The sequence below is a fragment of the Prosopis cineraria genome, unplaced genomic scaffold, assembly GCF_029017545.1.
Source record: "Prosopis cineraria cultivar Desert tree isolate PC_DT_omini unplaced genomic scaffold, ASM2901754v1 PC11, whole genome shotgun sequence".
Lineage (NCBI taxonomy): Eukaryota > Viridiplantae > Streptophyta > Magnoliopsida > Fabales > Fabaceae > Prosopis > Prosopis cineraria.
In genome coordinates this window covers 26411910-26424826 of record NW_026555342.1, presented here as the reverse complement: position 1 = coordinate 26424826, position 12917 = coordinate 26411910, and the positions used below count along the sequence as shown (strand labels likewise).

General features: G+C 37.1%; 1 protein-coding gene across 1 annotated transcript; it reads left to right on the top strand.

Moving 5' to 3' along the window:
* Window positions 1–309: 309 nt before the first annotated feature.
* LOC129285850 (G-type lectin S-receptor-like serine/threonine-protein kinase At1g11330) lies at window positions 310–4099 on the top strand. The gene is made up of 7 exons (XM_054921794.1): window positions 310–1633; window positions 1729–1836; window positions 2442–2590; window positions 2667–2877; window positions 3069–3306; window positions 3393–3543; window positions 3625–4099. Exons 1-7 carry the CDS (start codon window positions 340–342, stop codon window positions 3928–3930), a joined length of 2457 nt encoding a protein of 818 aa, XP_054777769.1. The 5' UTR covers window positions 310–339; the 3' UTR covers window positions 3931–4099.
* Window positions 4100–12917: the final 8818 nt, after the last annotated feature.

Genomic DNA, 12917 nt, shown 5'->3' with positions numbered 1-12917 from the left:
ACATGTAAAGCTGCGAATTAGTGCACGGCAGATAACGATCGTGATAATTATTTGCATTAGATTGCATGGAACTTCCTGACTCTAAGTGATATTAAATTCTTAATGCATTTTCAGGAAGAGTTGAAATCAAAAGGGAAAGAAAAGTCAGATTAGTTCCTTTCTCAACAAGAAAATAGTACTCATCAAGAGCAAAGAGAAAAACTATGAACCGTCGATTGAAAAATTTATGCTTCATGAACCCATTTAAAAGGCATAAACCCATAGAGAAAGATTGTTAAAAGGGTAGAAACAGATAGACAAAAAGCCCCATCTGTTTTTGGGTGGAGAATTATTAATCCAATGGGTGTCACAGTTTATAAAGAATTTTTAGGAATTTTCCTCCTATGTGCTTACTATTTTTCGTCTTTAGCCTCTGGCTTAGATATTCTTACAGCATCTGAGAGCATGAAAGATCCTGATACACTTATCTCTAATAGCACCAATTTCACACTTGGATTTTTCAGCCCCAAGAATTCATCCAATCGTTACCTAGGAATTTGGTACATGTTAAAAACCAGTGTAGTATGGGTGGCTAACAGAAACGAACCACTCACAGATTCTTCTGGGATTCTCAAGATATCTGAAAATGGCAATCTGGTGATCCAAGATGGAAAGGAACATGTTGTTTGGTCATCAGATGGATCAGATAATGACACGTCCCATGTCATTTTGCAGCTGCAGGATTCTGGAAATCTTGTGCTGCTGAACAACATCACAGGAAAAGTTATATGGCAAAGCTTCGACCATCTCTCTGACACAACACTGCTACACAATAATGATGGTTCTAATGCACAAGAAGGTCAGAAATTCAAGTTGACATCATGGAAGAGCCCTTTTGATCCATCCATGGGAAGCTTGGCTGCTTCTATTCAACCTACTATAATTCCTCAACCATTCATTTGGAAAAACAGTCACACATATTGGCGTGGAGGTCCGTGGGACGGTCGAATCTTCATTGGTATACCCAATTTGGACAATCAGTATCTCAATTATGGATTCACTTCACAAAATGTAAATGGTACATTCTATGTATATTTTGTATATATACACCAGTTACCATTATCATTCTATAAGTTGAACTTTGAAGGGAAATTGGTATTTAATAGTTGGGATGACAATAAGAAAGAGTGGGTGCCTCAATGGACAGTGCAGCAATCAGACTGTGACATTTATGGCATTTGTGGACCGTTTGGCAGTTGTGATCCACTAAGAAAGCCAATTTGTAGCTGTTTGAGAGGTTTTTTGCCAAGAAATGCAGAAGAATGGAATGAAGGAAACTGGACTAATGGGTGCATAAGGAGGACACCATTGAAATGTGAGAGAGTAAAAAATGAAACCAGGAATGGATATGATGATGATGAAGATGGGTTTGTGCAATTGGAGAATACCAAGGTTCCAGACCTACTAAATGGGACTTTCACTGTATCAGCATTACCAGATTGCAGAATCCATTGCTTGAACAACTGTTCCTGCTTAGCATACGCCTATGATGCTGGCATTGGCTGTATGATGTGGAGTGAAAATCTGATTGACATACAAAGGTTCTCAAATGATGGTCTCAACCTGTACATTCGTCTGGCAAATTCGGAACTAGGTAACTCATCAATTTCTTTGCTCAATGCTTGAAATCTAATCCCTCAACTTATCTGCAAAAAATGAGACTAATGATTTTATCTTAATGTATTGCAGAAGAAAAGAGTAACTTAGCAGTTATAATTTCAATTCCAGTGACAATAGGAACAATTCTTGTCGCAGCTTGTGCGTATGTCATATGGAGATGTTCCGCTAAACATCAAGGTAATTATACTCAAGAATAAAGACAAGCAATTGATTTGATGAGGATAATTTAAACTCTAATGTTGCAGATCAATTCATTTAGTATTATTGATTATCTTGAGGTTCTAAGAAAACATCAATACATGGCTACTTAGGAAATTGTTCTGTAATTATAATTTTTCCCCTTTTGTGAACTTTGGTATACGACAACAATTACAGTATATGAGAAGATTAATTTTCATTTACCAATGTGGTCTTGCAGTTTCAACTATTGAATCTGAAGTAATTTTCAATTGTAAAAGAAATGACGATACAGTAATATGTTATCAAAATGGAAACTTAAGAGAATTATTTAGAAGAAAAAAAAGCCAACGTTTATATACACAGTTGATTCAACTTCCAGTTTAATTGATTTTGCATAGCATTTTTCGTTAGTTACGACATTCTCTTTTCATATTGCCAGACCTGAAATGTCTTCTGCACATCAATAGACTTTTGGGTTTGCATAATAAAGCCACAAAAGAAGCCATCCAATAGATGTAGATTTTTTTTTTTTTTAAATGTGAACTGTTTTTTTTCCCCCTTTTGCCATTATGAATGTAAATTCTTGTTATTGCCATAAACAGAAGAACCATTGACAATCATAGACAATGAAATCTCTAGTGAGATGCTAAAGGAACTACCACTGTTTGAATTTGCAAAGCTCGCAGTCTCAACCAACAACTTTCATTCTGCTAATAAGATTGGACAGGGAGGTTTTGGCCCAGTATACAAAGTATGTCTAGCCTCATAAAGCTCATCTTCCATGAACTTACAAAGGTTATCAAAAGGTTTCAAAAATATTCTTGTAGGGAAAATTGCAAGATGGACAAGAAATTGCAGTTAAAAGACTTTCAAGTGTAACAGGACAAGGCCATGAAGAATTTATGACTGAGGTAGTGGTGATTTCTAAGCTTCAGCATCGCAATCTTGTGAGACTTCTTGGTTGCTATGTAGAGGGAGGTGAAAAGATGTTAATTTACGAATACATGCCAAATAAAAGTTTGGAAGCATATCTCTTTGGTTAGTAAGTTTTACTTTTCTTTATAAGTGTCCAAACAGCAGTTTCACAAAAAGAGGATTTTAGTTAAAAATATGCACATAAGTTAGGGAAGCAAAAGGGAATACTTGCTTCATTGTTGTAGATTCTAGTTTCCTCAACATTAGTTTCTGGTGATTCAACAAGCGTATTTTCCACTTGGAATATATTGCAGGTCCACTCAAACAAGATGTCCTTGATTGGCAAAGGCGTTATCATATAATAGAAGGAACTGCTCGAGGTTTGCTCTATCTTCATAGAGATTCAAGACTAAGAATTATACATAGAGATCTCAAGGCAAGTAATGTCTTATTGGATCAAGAGCTAAATCCTAAAATATCAGATTTTGGTACAGCAAGGATTTTTGGAGTTAGCAAAGATGAAGGCTATACAAGAAGAGTAGTTGGAACATAGTAAGTTAACCTTTCTCGTTGTATTTAGCATAGGAATCCAATATTCTCCAGGAGCTAACTGCTTCAATGTTTAAATGCAAGTGCAGCGGCTATATGCCTCCAGAATATGCAATAAAAGGCATTTTCTCTGAGAAATCAGATGTCTTTAGTTTTGGAGTTTTGCTATTGGAGACAATTAGTGGGAGGAAAAACACAAGCTTCTACAATGATCAGCAAGCTCTAACTCTCATAGGATTTGTACATATTGTATTTCTAAAATTTAAGCTTTTCATATATTAGAGTTAACATCTAAAGCTCATGGTTATTTTCTGTTTTCAGGCATGGAAACTATGGAATGAAGAGAATATCATGCCTTTAATAGATCCTAAGATACATAACCCACAGTTTGAAGAGGATATGATGAAATGCATACATATCGGATTATTGTGCGTGCAAGAATTTGCAAAAGACCGACCTACCATGGATTCTGTCATCTTAACGCTGCACAGCAAGATTGTCAATTTGCCTTTCCCCAAGCAACCAGCCTTCATCAATTGGCAGGCTGCATTTGCAGAGAGTTCCCAAAATCAACAAATATCTAGCTCCAATTATCATGTCACTATCACAAACATCCAGGGTAGGTAGAACCATTCAACAAACATCCAGGGTAGATAGAACTATCCTGTTATTTCACTTCTAATCATGTTTTCAATGACTTCTTTTATCACGACTATGTAGTGCCTTTAGGAATTGAGCAATGTAATATTAACTCCAGTGTGAAAATGTAATTGTAAATGTTAAATTGGCTCCTTGTAATTCAGGCACTGCCATGTTTTAAAATCTACGGAGGATATACTTCCAATCGATCCATTCAATGGTACAGATAAAAATTTAAATAGGAATGTAGTTCTTAGCAATTTGCATACCATACTGTTAATTAACTCATTGAACCCGAATCCTTCCACAATCATCATTTGCATGAAAGCTACAATTCCCAATAATTCAAAACTTAATCAGATATCAATCCCTTATTGGCCATTATAATAAGTCAAAACTGCCTATTCTTTCTCTCATGTTTTTACCCAAACATCTTATAAGAACAGAGGCCCAACAACAAAACTTGACCATTGAACAGCTGAACCTGTCTGAGAGAAATTTTGACCTGTCTTAAAGCTTTGAAATTGGTAACACTTCGTTATAAGCACTGCAAACTTTTAGTCCATAATCACTCAGCCTTATCAAGAAGATCACATTCACCTAATGTATTTCTCAGCTACTATCATCTATCTTTTAACCCAAAAAACTCAATCTAAGCCCCCAGCTTATCTGTGTGTGTCTCCGTGTGTCCTGTTGCATGTCATAATCATTTCTCATTACATGCTATTTAACCACTGCACATGTCTCAAGAATCCATTCATATCAACTCTCTCTTTCTCATTGCACCAATAACCTACTTGCTGATGGCCTCTCTGATTCATCTCCACTCTCTGCATTCAAAGAATAATGGCTATGAGACCATTCTCAATCTTTCTCCTCCTTGATAAACCCTATCATTGTTCCCAGCCGCCACTGTTGATCCCCAAAACACCAAATATCTCATCTTCCAAGCATTATACTTATAAAGAAAATGGTAACTTGAACATCAATCACACCTTTACTTAACCCCATGAGAAAGCTGTGTCCTTAGCATAGACTCAATAGCCTTTGAAACCACAAGGAGGTTTAGGAGCTCATGCTATGAAGGTACAATAATAGACAACAAGGGCCTGCCCCATCATCAGCTTGATGCTATCCTCCAAAACATTAGGAAGCTCAAGTCAAGCTTTCAGGTTTTAAGAAAGGGTAGGAACTTCTATATTATTCACTTTAACAACACAAAGGGTTGCGTCTATGTGAAAATGAATGGCCTGTGTGTTGTCTGAAATTTTTTGTCAGCTGTTGATCTTTTGAAAAACCTGATACTGAATAAAATCCAAGTCCTTGTTATTCTAGTGGGGATGCACTCTAAAGGCATCACACAAGAGTGTTAGACAGACATTTGGCAGGGGTACTGAGATGGGGAAGTAATGATCATGTGATTTGATCTCAAATTATGATTCGGGTCAAAGTCCCAAGAATTAAGAATTAGATTGATGCATACAGCATACATCCTAGTATTAAAATTGACGAGATAAGCATATGTTCTTCTAAACGTGTACTGTTTTCTAACTCATGCACTAAAGTTGAATTGTTTTGTATTTCTAAACTATATTTTATGAAATAATTTGTGAAGCAATTGATTCACATAACAGCAGATCATGAAAACTGTATCCATAGCCTATGCTGTACTTTGGTAGAAATAGGTGAGCTAGAAGACGAGTTTGTTTAAAATGTTTTCCCACTTACAAATGATCAAAATTGGTGCCATAGGCATAAAGCAATAAGGATAATATGATTATTAGAAGTTCGTGGCTATGATACCAACTTCCAATTTATTTTATTTTTTTAAAAAAATTTAATTAAAATGATTAAAATAACTATTTACAGTTAGTCATACTTAATTTATATTAATAAATTTATTTATATTATATATTAATAATTATAATATGTATAATCTAATTACTTGATTCTAATCGAATATTAATTTTAACTCATTCTTAATAATTATTAAGTAAATTAGAAGTTCAAGCCATAGACATCAACCTCTAATAACCATACTGAAAATTTGTGTCATTCAATTTAGTTACATTTCATATAAAATCATCCATTCCCTCACCATGCATTTAAAGGTAACCATTTTCTGATTAAAAGAAATAATTATGCTATAGGAAAGATGATCCATTCGTCTCAAAAACGATTTTAATTTTTTCTAACGAGAAATGCTCAATTTGTCTCTGAACAACCACAGATATCCCTTCAATAGAAGGCATAATATACATCTTCATTCAAATGTACCTCTTCCCCTGTTTCTAAGAAAAAATAATAGTATTTTTATGCTCGCAAAAATGCACTAACAGCTGCAGAATTCTAAACTATGGGTGCATCCAAAACAAAAAAAAAAAACAAAAACAAAACGAAACAAGCTAAGATAGGGCTTAGGGGCAAGTTTACACATGGAGGCTGATTTCGTCTCCTTCATATTATAATGCATTTCAAAAGTTAATTAACTACTCCAATTGATTCATCGAGGAGCAATGTACACACAAAGTATCAGTACCATACCCAAAAAATAAAAAAAATGATTGTATGAGTATAAAATTTGTGTCAAAAACCAGATCCAGGAAAGAATGGTAATCAACTCGAACCAAGTAAAGGACTGGAGAATTAAAACAGAAAAAGAGGGAACTCACCAGAGAATGTAAGAATCGATGTATAACGAGGCTTCCGTTTTGGTTCGTGGAAAGCTTCTCAAGCAACTCGAGCTCCGATGAAGAACAGAGCCGCAATCAACGAAGCAGCTATTTCGCGCGGAGTGCTTTGATGGTAAAACTGCAAATGAATTGTTAATCCAAATGGCTGATGGAAATGTCGGGCAAGAGAGGGATAAACATGTTTGTTTGGAGGGATTTCAAAAAAGGGGAAAAGAGGGAGGTGACGGAAATGGAAACGACACTTTCTTTGTTTAGAGGGAAAAAGAAAGAAAATACCCTTATCATTTATTTTTATGGTTACGCAATGAAGTCACATGGGAATATTAAAATGAAATCAAAAAAAATGTTGAAAAATTATGACTATATTGGTAAAAAGAAATATTAAAAAAACTGATTTATTAGCTAAATTCCTTGAGTGTCTTGCTCCTTGCAAGTGCTAGGCATGCCAGAAAATTTACATTCTCAATGTGTGTGAGTCAATAATTATGAGTTTTTATGATTTTTTATCGTGATTTTCTTAAAGTGCATAAACTATCAAAAGTTTTAAAGAATAAATGATTTCACAAGAAAGTAATTATTCATAATTTTGAAGTGAATAAAAATATATAAAATGGGGTGTTTCGATGACTGAAGTTGAAAATCAAAGTAACAAATCTAATTGACCTAGAGTAGGTAAGATGCCACATAAAGTGAGGCTTTTGATTGTTTGAGAGTTTATTAAGTTTGGTTTGACAGGATCGTGATATCACTTTTAGTGAGCCATGCCCCTTCTAATAGATAATATAATTATTTAATTATTTAATAAGGCGGTTACCGATCTGATCTATATAAGACGATTAGTCGGTAACCACAAACACACGACTCATTCTTCTACTTCCATTATCTCTGAACTCTCTGAAGGCTCTGGGGACTTGTGGGTTATGTACTTGCCTATACTCAAGGTAATCGAGATTTCTCTAGCACTCATGGATTCTTCAGGTACGCATGAATTACTTTATTCTATCATATTTACTATATATATGAATTGAGATAATTAGATTCAACACGTGGCATCAGAGCCTGGTTATAAATATTAATCTATATATCTCAATTAAGTATGCTTAAAGAGATGATGATAAACTCGATAGAAATTCCTTGATTTATTTATCATATTCATGTGTGTTTAGTTCTCATTTATCATTCTTATTGAATATGATAATATAGTCTCTTTCCTTTCTTTTATGGCTTCATCGTCTTGAGATTTAAAAAAAAAATCGCTGTGCCATCACCGGAAAAAGCTCCAAGGACGTCGGACATGACTGCCGGCCAGCTGCTTCTGGTGTGTCGTCTCTCCGTGGTTGCGGCGTCGTTCTCCCCTGCTCACGACGCCGTCTCTTCTGGCTCACCGTGCACGGCGTTTCTCTAGTTCTCCTGGTTCGCGTGTCGTCTGGACTGGATAATGCTCTTGTTGGCTTGCCCGATCATATATGAGAGTTGAGCCGTAAGATTTGAGCAAAAGGCGCGCTTAAATCTCATGAGCTCTTCAGTGAAGAGGACATTGAGTGAGCTGGCGGCGCAATGGAGGTTATAGAGTTGCCGGAGATAGGGACGGCGTCGTCTCCCCTGGCTTCCGGCGACGGCATCTCCCTGTCTCTGATCTCTCTGGTTCACGGCAGCTCCCTGCTGAAAGGGAAGCAGAAACGGGTTTCAAACCGGATCTTAAGGATCCGATTCGTGTATGATGGGCACAAAATTTCGTTTGGGCCCAGACCTGTTTAAAAAAAAAGGGAGACAGTTATGCTTTTTGGTGGGGCTGGTCCATTTCGTTTTTTTTTTATATATATGAAACTGGTACTGGGCCCAAATTATATGGGCCCAGTATAGTGCAAAAAAAAAATTAGTTAATTGCGTTTTCAGTCTCAGTTTAAATTACCTTCTTGGCCCATAATTTATTAAATTTACGAATTAGCCCTATGATATTTCTAGAAATTACACTGCAGTCCCTTAACTTTCAGAATTGCAATTTTAACCCAAATCTCTTCCAGAATTACTTATTTGCCCCTGATTACCTTTTAAAATTTCACTTAAGTACTAGATTCGTTTTCTAATTCCCAAAAAGACCCTAAGGACTTTTAAAATTGCATAATTGATAATCGCTTGTTGGGAATTCTGTTTTAGAATTATGTTGTGCACGCATAATTAATATTTCCCATTTTCTGCTTTGCGATTTCAGTTTCTGCTTTTACGCAACTATCCTTTGTGAAGGCTCTTAATGGGACTAACTATGATGACTGGAAAGAGTCCCTTAATATGTATCTGACCATTTCTGAGAAAGATTTAGCTCTGAGAGAGCCCAAGCCTGCGGATCTCTCTTCTGAGTCTAGTGCTTCTAAAATAGCCTTCCATAAACAATGGAGTGAGTCCAACCGGATCTGTCTAGCGATCATCAAGTACACAATTGAAAAGGGAATTAGGGACAGCATTCCTGAAAATGATACTGCAGTGGAGTACTTGAAAGCTATTGGTAACAAATACAAGAAGCTTGACAAGACTCAAAAGAATTACTATCTATCACTTCTTGACAATACTCGACACGACGGAGTTTCTGGTGTCAGGGAGCACATTCTGAAGCTTGTTCATTACTATAACAAGCTTAATTCATATGGGATTGATTTGGGTGAAAGCACCTTGGTTTACCGTTTTCTTCAATCACTGCCATCAGAGTACGCATTCTTGAGGACTTCATACAACTCACAAGAAGCTAAATGGTCTGTTGACCAGATGATATCGATAGTCGCTCAAGAAGAGGAAGCTATAAAGAAGAATTCCTCTCACTCAATAAACTATGTTTCCCATGGCTCTAGCAGCAAATCTGGAGGGTCACATAAGAAAAAGGGGAAGAAGCATGATGCCCCAAAGCCTAATAATCCAACCTTTAAGAAGGATGGTGATAAGAGTGAGAAGTCGAGGAAGAAATCCTTTAAAGGGTTATGCAATTATTGCAAGAAACCGGGTCACATTAAAGCTAATTGCTTCAAATTGAAGAACAAACAAGAAAGTAAAGGTACAACTCTTCAAACTGCCCCTCTAGCTCTAGTTTGTTTTGAATCTAACACCATTGAAACTTCCTTTGACTCATGGTGGCTGGATTCTGGTGCCACTATACATGTTGTGAATTCTCCACAGGGGCTAAGAAACCAGTAGGTTCCAAGTGAGGCATAGAGGTCAGTCTTTGGCATAGCAGGGAGCAAGGCATCGGTTGAATACATTGAAACTATTTCTTTGTATTTAAATTCTGGTCATGTTTTACATTTGAACAATGTTGTTTATGTACCTTCTGCGAAGAGGAATTTAATTTCAACTTCTGCATTGGATATTTGTGGCTATTCATTCTTTCAAGGAAATGGGAAAATTGACATTTGTTTTGATTCCATCAATGTTGGTATCGCTTCCTTGATATATGGTTTATATCGATTAAATGATTGGTCACTTGAACTTCCTAATCTTCATGTCAATGCTGCTATTGGGCATAAACGTCAAAGGCCCAATGATAATTCCTCTATGTTATGGCATCGTCGTTTGGGTCATATCTCTAGAGAGAGATTGGAACGCATGATCAAGCAAGGTGTCTTACGAGACCTTGATTTCTCAGATTTTGAGACTTGTGTTGACTGTATAAAGGGAAAATTCCCTGCTAGAGCTAGAACCAAAGGGGCAAAGAGGTCTGAAAATACTTTAGACCTAATCCATACTGATATCTGTGGACCTATCACGCCTCCGGCCATGGGTGGTTTCAGATATTTCATCACCTTCACGGATGATTACTCTCGTCATGGATGGATTGAACTCTTGCATGAAAAGGACAAGTCCCTTAATGCATTCAAGACCTTTAAAGCAGCAGTCGAATTGAAATCTAGCAAGTTGATCAAGTGTGTGAGATCTGATAGAGGAGGAGAATTTTATGGGAGATATACTGAGACTGGCAGGAACCCTGGGCCATTTGCTTTGTACCTTCAAGAGTATGGCATTGAAGCTCAGTATACTATGCCTGGCACCCCGCAGCAAAATGGGGTTGCAGAAAGGCGAAATCGTACTCTCATGGATATGGTTAGGAGCATGATCAGTCACTCCTCACTGCCGAAATTCTTGTGGGGTGATGCACTCAAAACTGCTGTTTATATTTTGAATCAAGTTCCTAGCAAGTCAGTTCCAAAGACTCCATATGAGTTGTATTTTGGAAGGACTCCTGTGCTGAAGCATATGCGAGTTTGGGGTTGTAAAGCACAAGTAAAACCTTACAATCCACAACAGATGAAGCTTGATGCTAAAACTGTTAATAGTTTCTTTATTGGCTATTGCATCGGATCTCGTGGGTACAGATTCTATTGTCCAAATCACACTACTAGGGTAATTGAATCTGACCGAGCTTACTTCTTTGAAGATGCCTTAGACAGTGGGAGCTCTGTGCCTAGACATATTACCTTGCATGACGAAAGTAGCATTTTGCCTATGCCTATCTTGACAACTCCTCATGTTGACAGAAATAATGCCGTGGATTAGAATGGAGCTCAAGATGAACCACCTTTAGAGGGTGATAGGGACATGGTTGTTAAATCGAGACAGTCCCAAAGGGTTCACAGGTCTGCTATTCCAGATGATTACATGGTATATTTGCAGGAATTTGATTCAGATGCTATTGATAGCTTAGACCCAATGTGTTACCAGGAGGCTATTTCTAGCTCGCATTCTTCTGAATGGTTGGAGGCTATGAGTGAAGAAATTGCCTCTATGTACCGCAATCACGTATGAGAGCTTGTAGAGCTACCAAAGGGGTTTAAACCAGTGGGTTGCAAGTGGGTTTTTAAAACAAAACGAGGAGCTAGGGGTGAAATTGATAGATATAAAGCCAGACTTGTAACTAAAGGCTACAACCAGAAAGAAGGTATTGATTACACAGAAACCTTCTCTCCGGTATCCACCAAAGATGCTTTTAGAGTGGTAATGGCTTTAGTTGCACAGCTTGATCTTAATCTTCACCAGATGGATGTCAAGACTGCGTTCTTGAATGGCGATTTGTATGAAGAAGTCTACATGACACAACCTAATGGTTTTGTTGAATCCGGTAAAGAATATCTAGTGTGCAGATTAAAGAGATCCATCTATGGGCTAAAACAAGCCTCTAGGCAATGGTATTTAAAATTTAATGAAGTTATCACCTCTCTCAGTTTTGTTGAGAATGTCTCAGATCAGTGCATCTATCAGAAGTTTGATGGGAACAATTTTGCCATTCTTGTTCTCTATGTTGATGATATCTTATTAGCCAGCAATTCAATAAATTTCCTCAATGAGATAAAGCACCTATTATCTTGCCATTTTGACATGAAGGATATGGGTGAAGCCTCCTTTGTTCTTGGGATATAAATTCATCGTGATAGATCTCGTGGTATTTTTGGTTTATCACAGGCCACTTATATTGAGCGGGTACTTAAAAGATTCAAAATGGATTCATGTTCTCCTTCACCTGCTCCTGTACAGAAAGGTGAGCTGTTGTCAAAGTCACAGTGTCCCAAGGATGATAAGAAGAAGGCTGAAATAAGAAAGATACCATACGCTTCCGCTGTCGACAGCCTTATGTATGTTCAAGTGTGTACTCGACTAGATATAGCCTTTGCCATTGGAGTGCTGGGTCGATACTTAAATGATCCAGGTCTGGATCATTGGAAGGCTGCTAAGAAAGTTATGAGGTATCTTCAAGGTACAAAGAATTATATATTGACTTACAGAAGGTCAAACTCTCTTGAGGTTGTTGGGTATTTTGATTATGACTTTAAGGGATCAGAAGATCTTGAGATTGTTGGCTTTTCAGATTCAGATTTTGCCTCTTGTCTAGATGATCGTAAATCCACGAATGGCTATATTTTCATGTTGTCTGGAGGAGTTGTCTCTTAGAAAAGTGTGAAACAAACACTTACAACAGTTTCATCTATGGAAGCTGAGTATATTGCTTGCTTTGAGACTACACGTCACGCTATATGGCTGAGGAGGTTGATATCTGGCATGCACCTAGTTGAGTCAATATCACGTCCTCTAACCATTTATTGTGATAACAAATCTGCAGTATACTATGCTAACAATCACAGAAATTCCAGTCGTACAAAGCATTTTGATATCAAACTTATGTTTGTGAAAGAGAAAATTGCTGAGTCTCAAACCCGTGTGGTACACATTCCTGGCACGCAGATGCTTGCAGATCCGCTAACTAAGGGCTTACCTGTAGAAGTTTTTCAAAATCATGTAACTTGT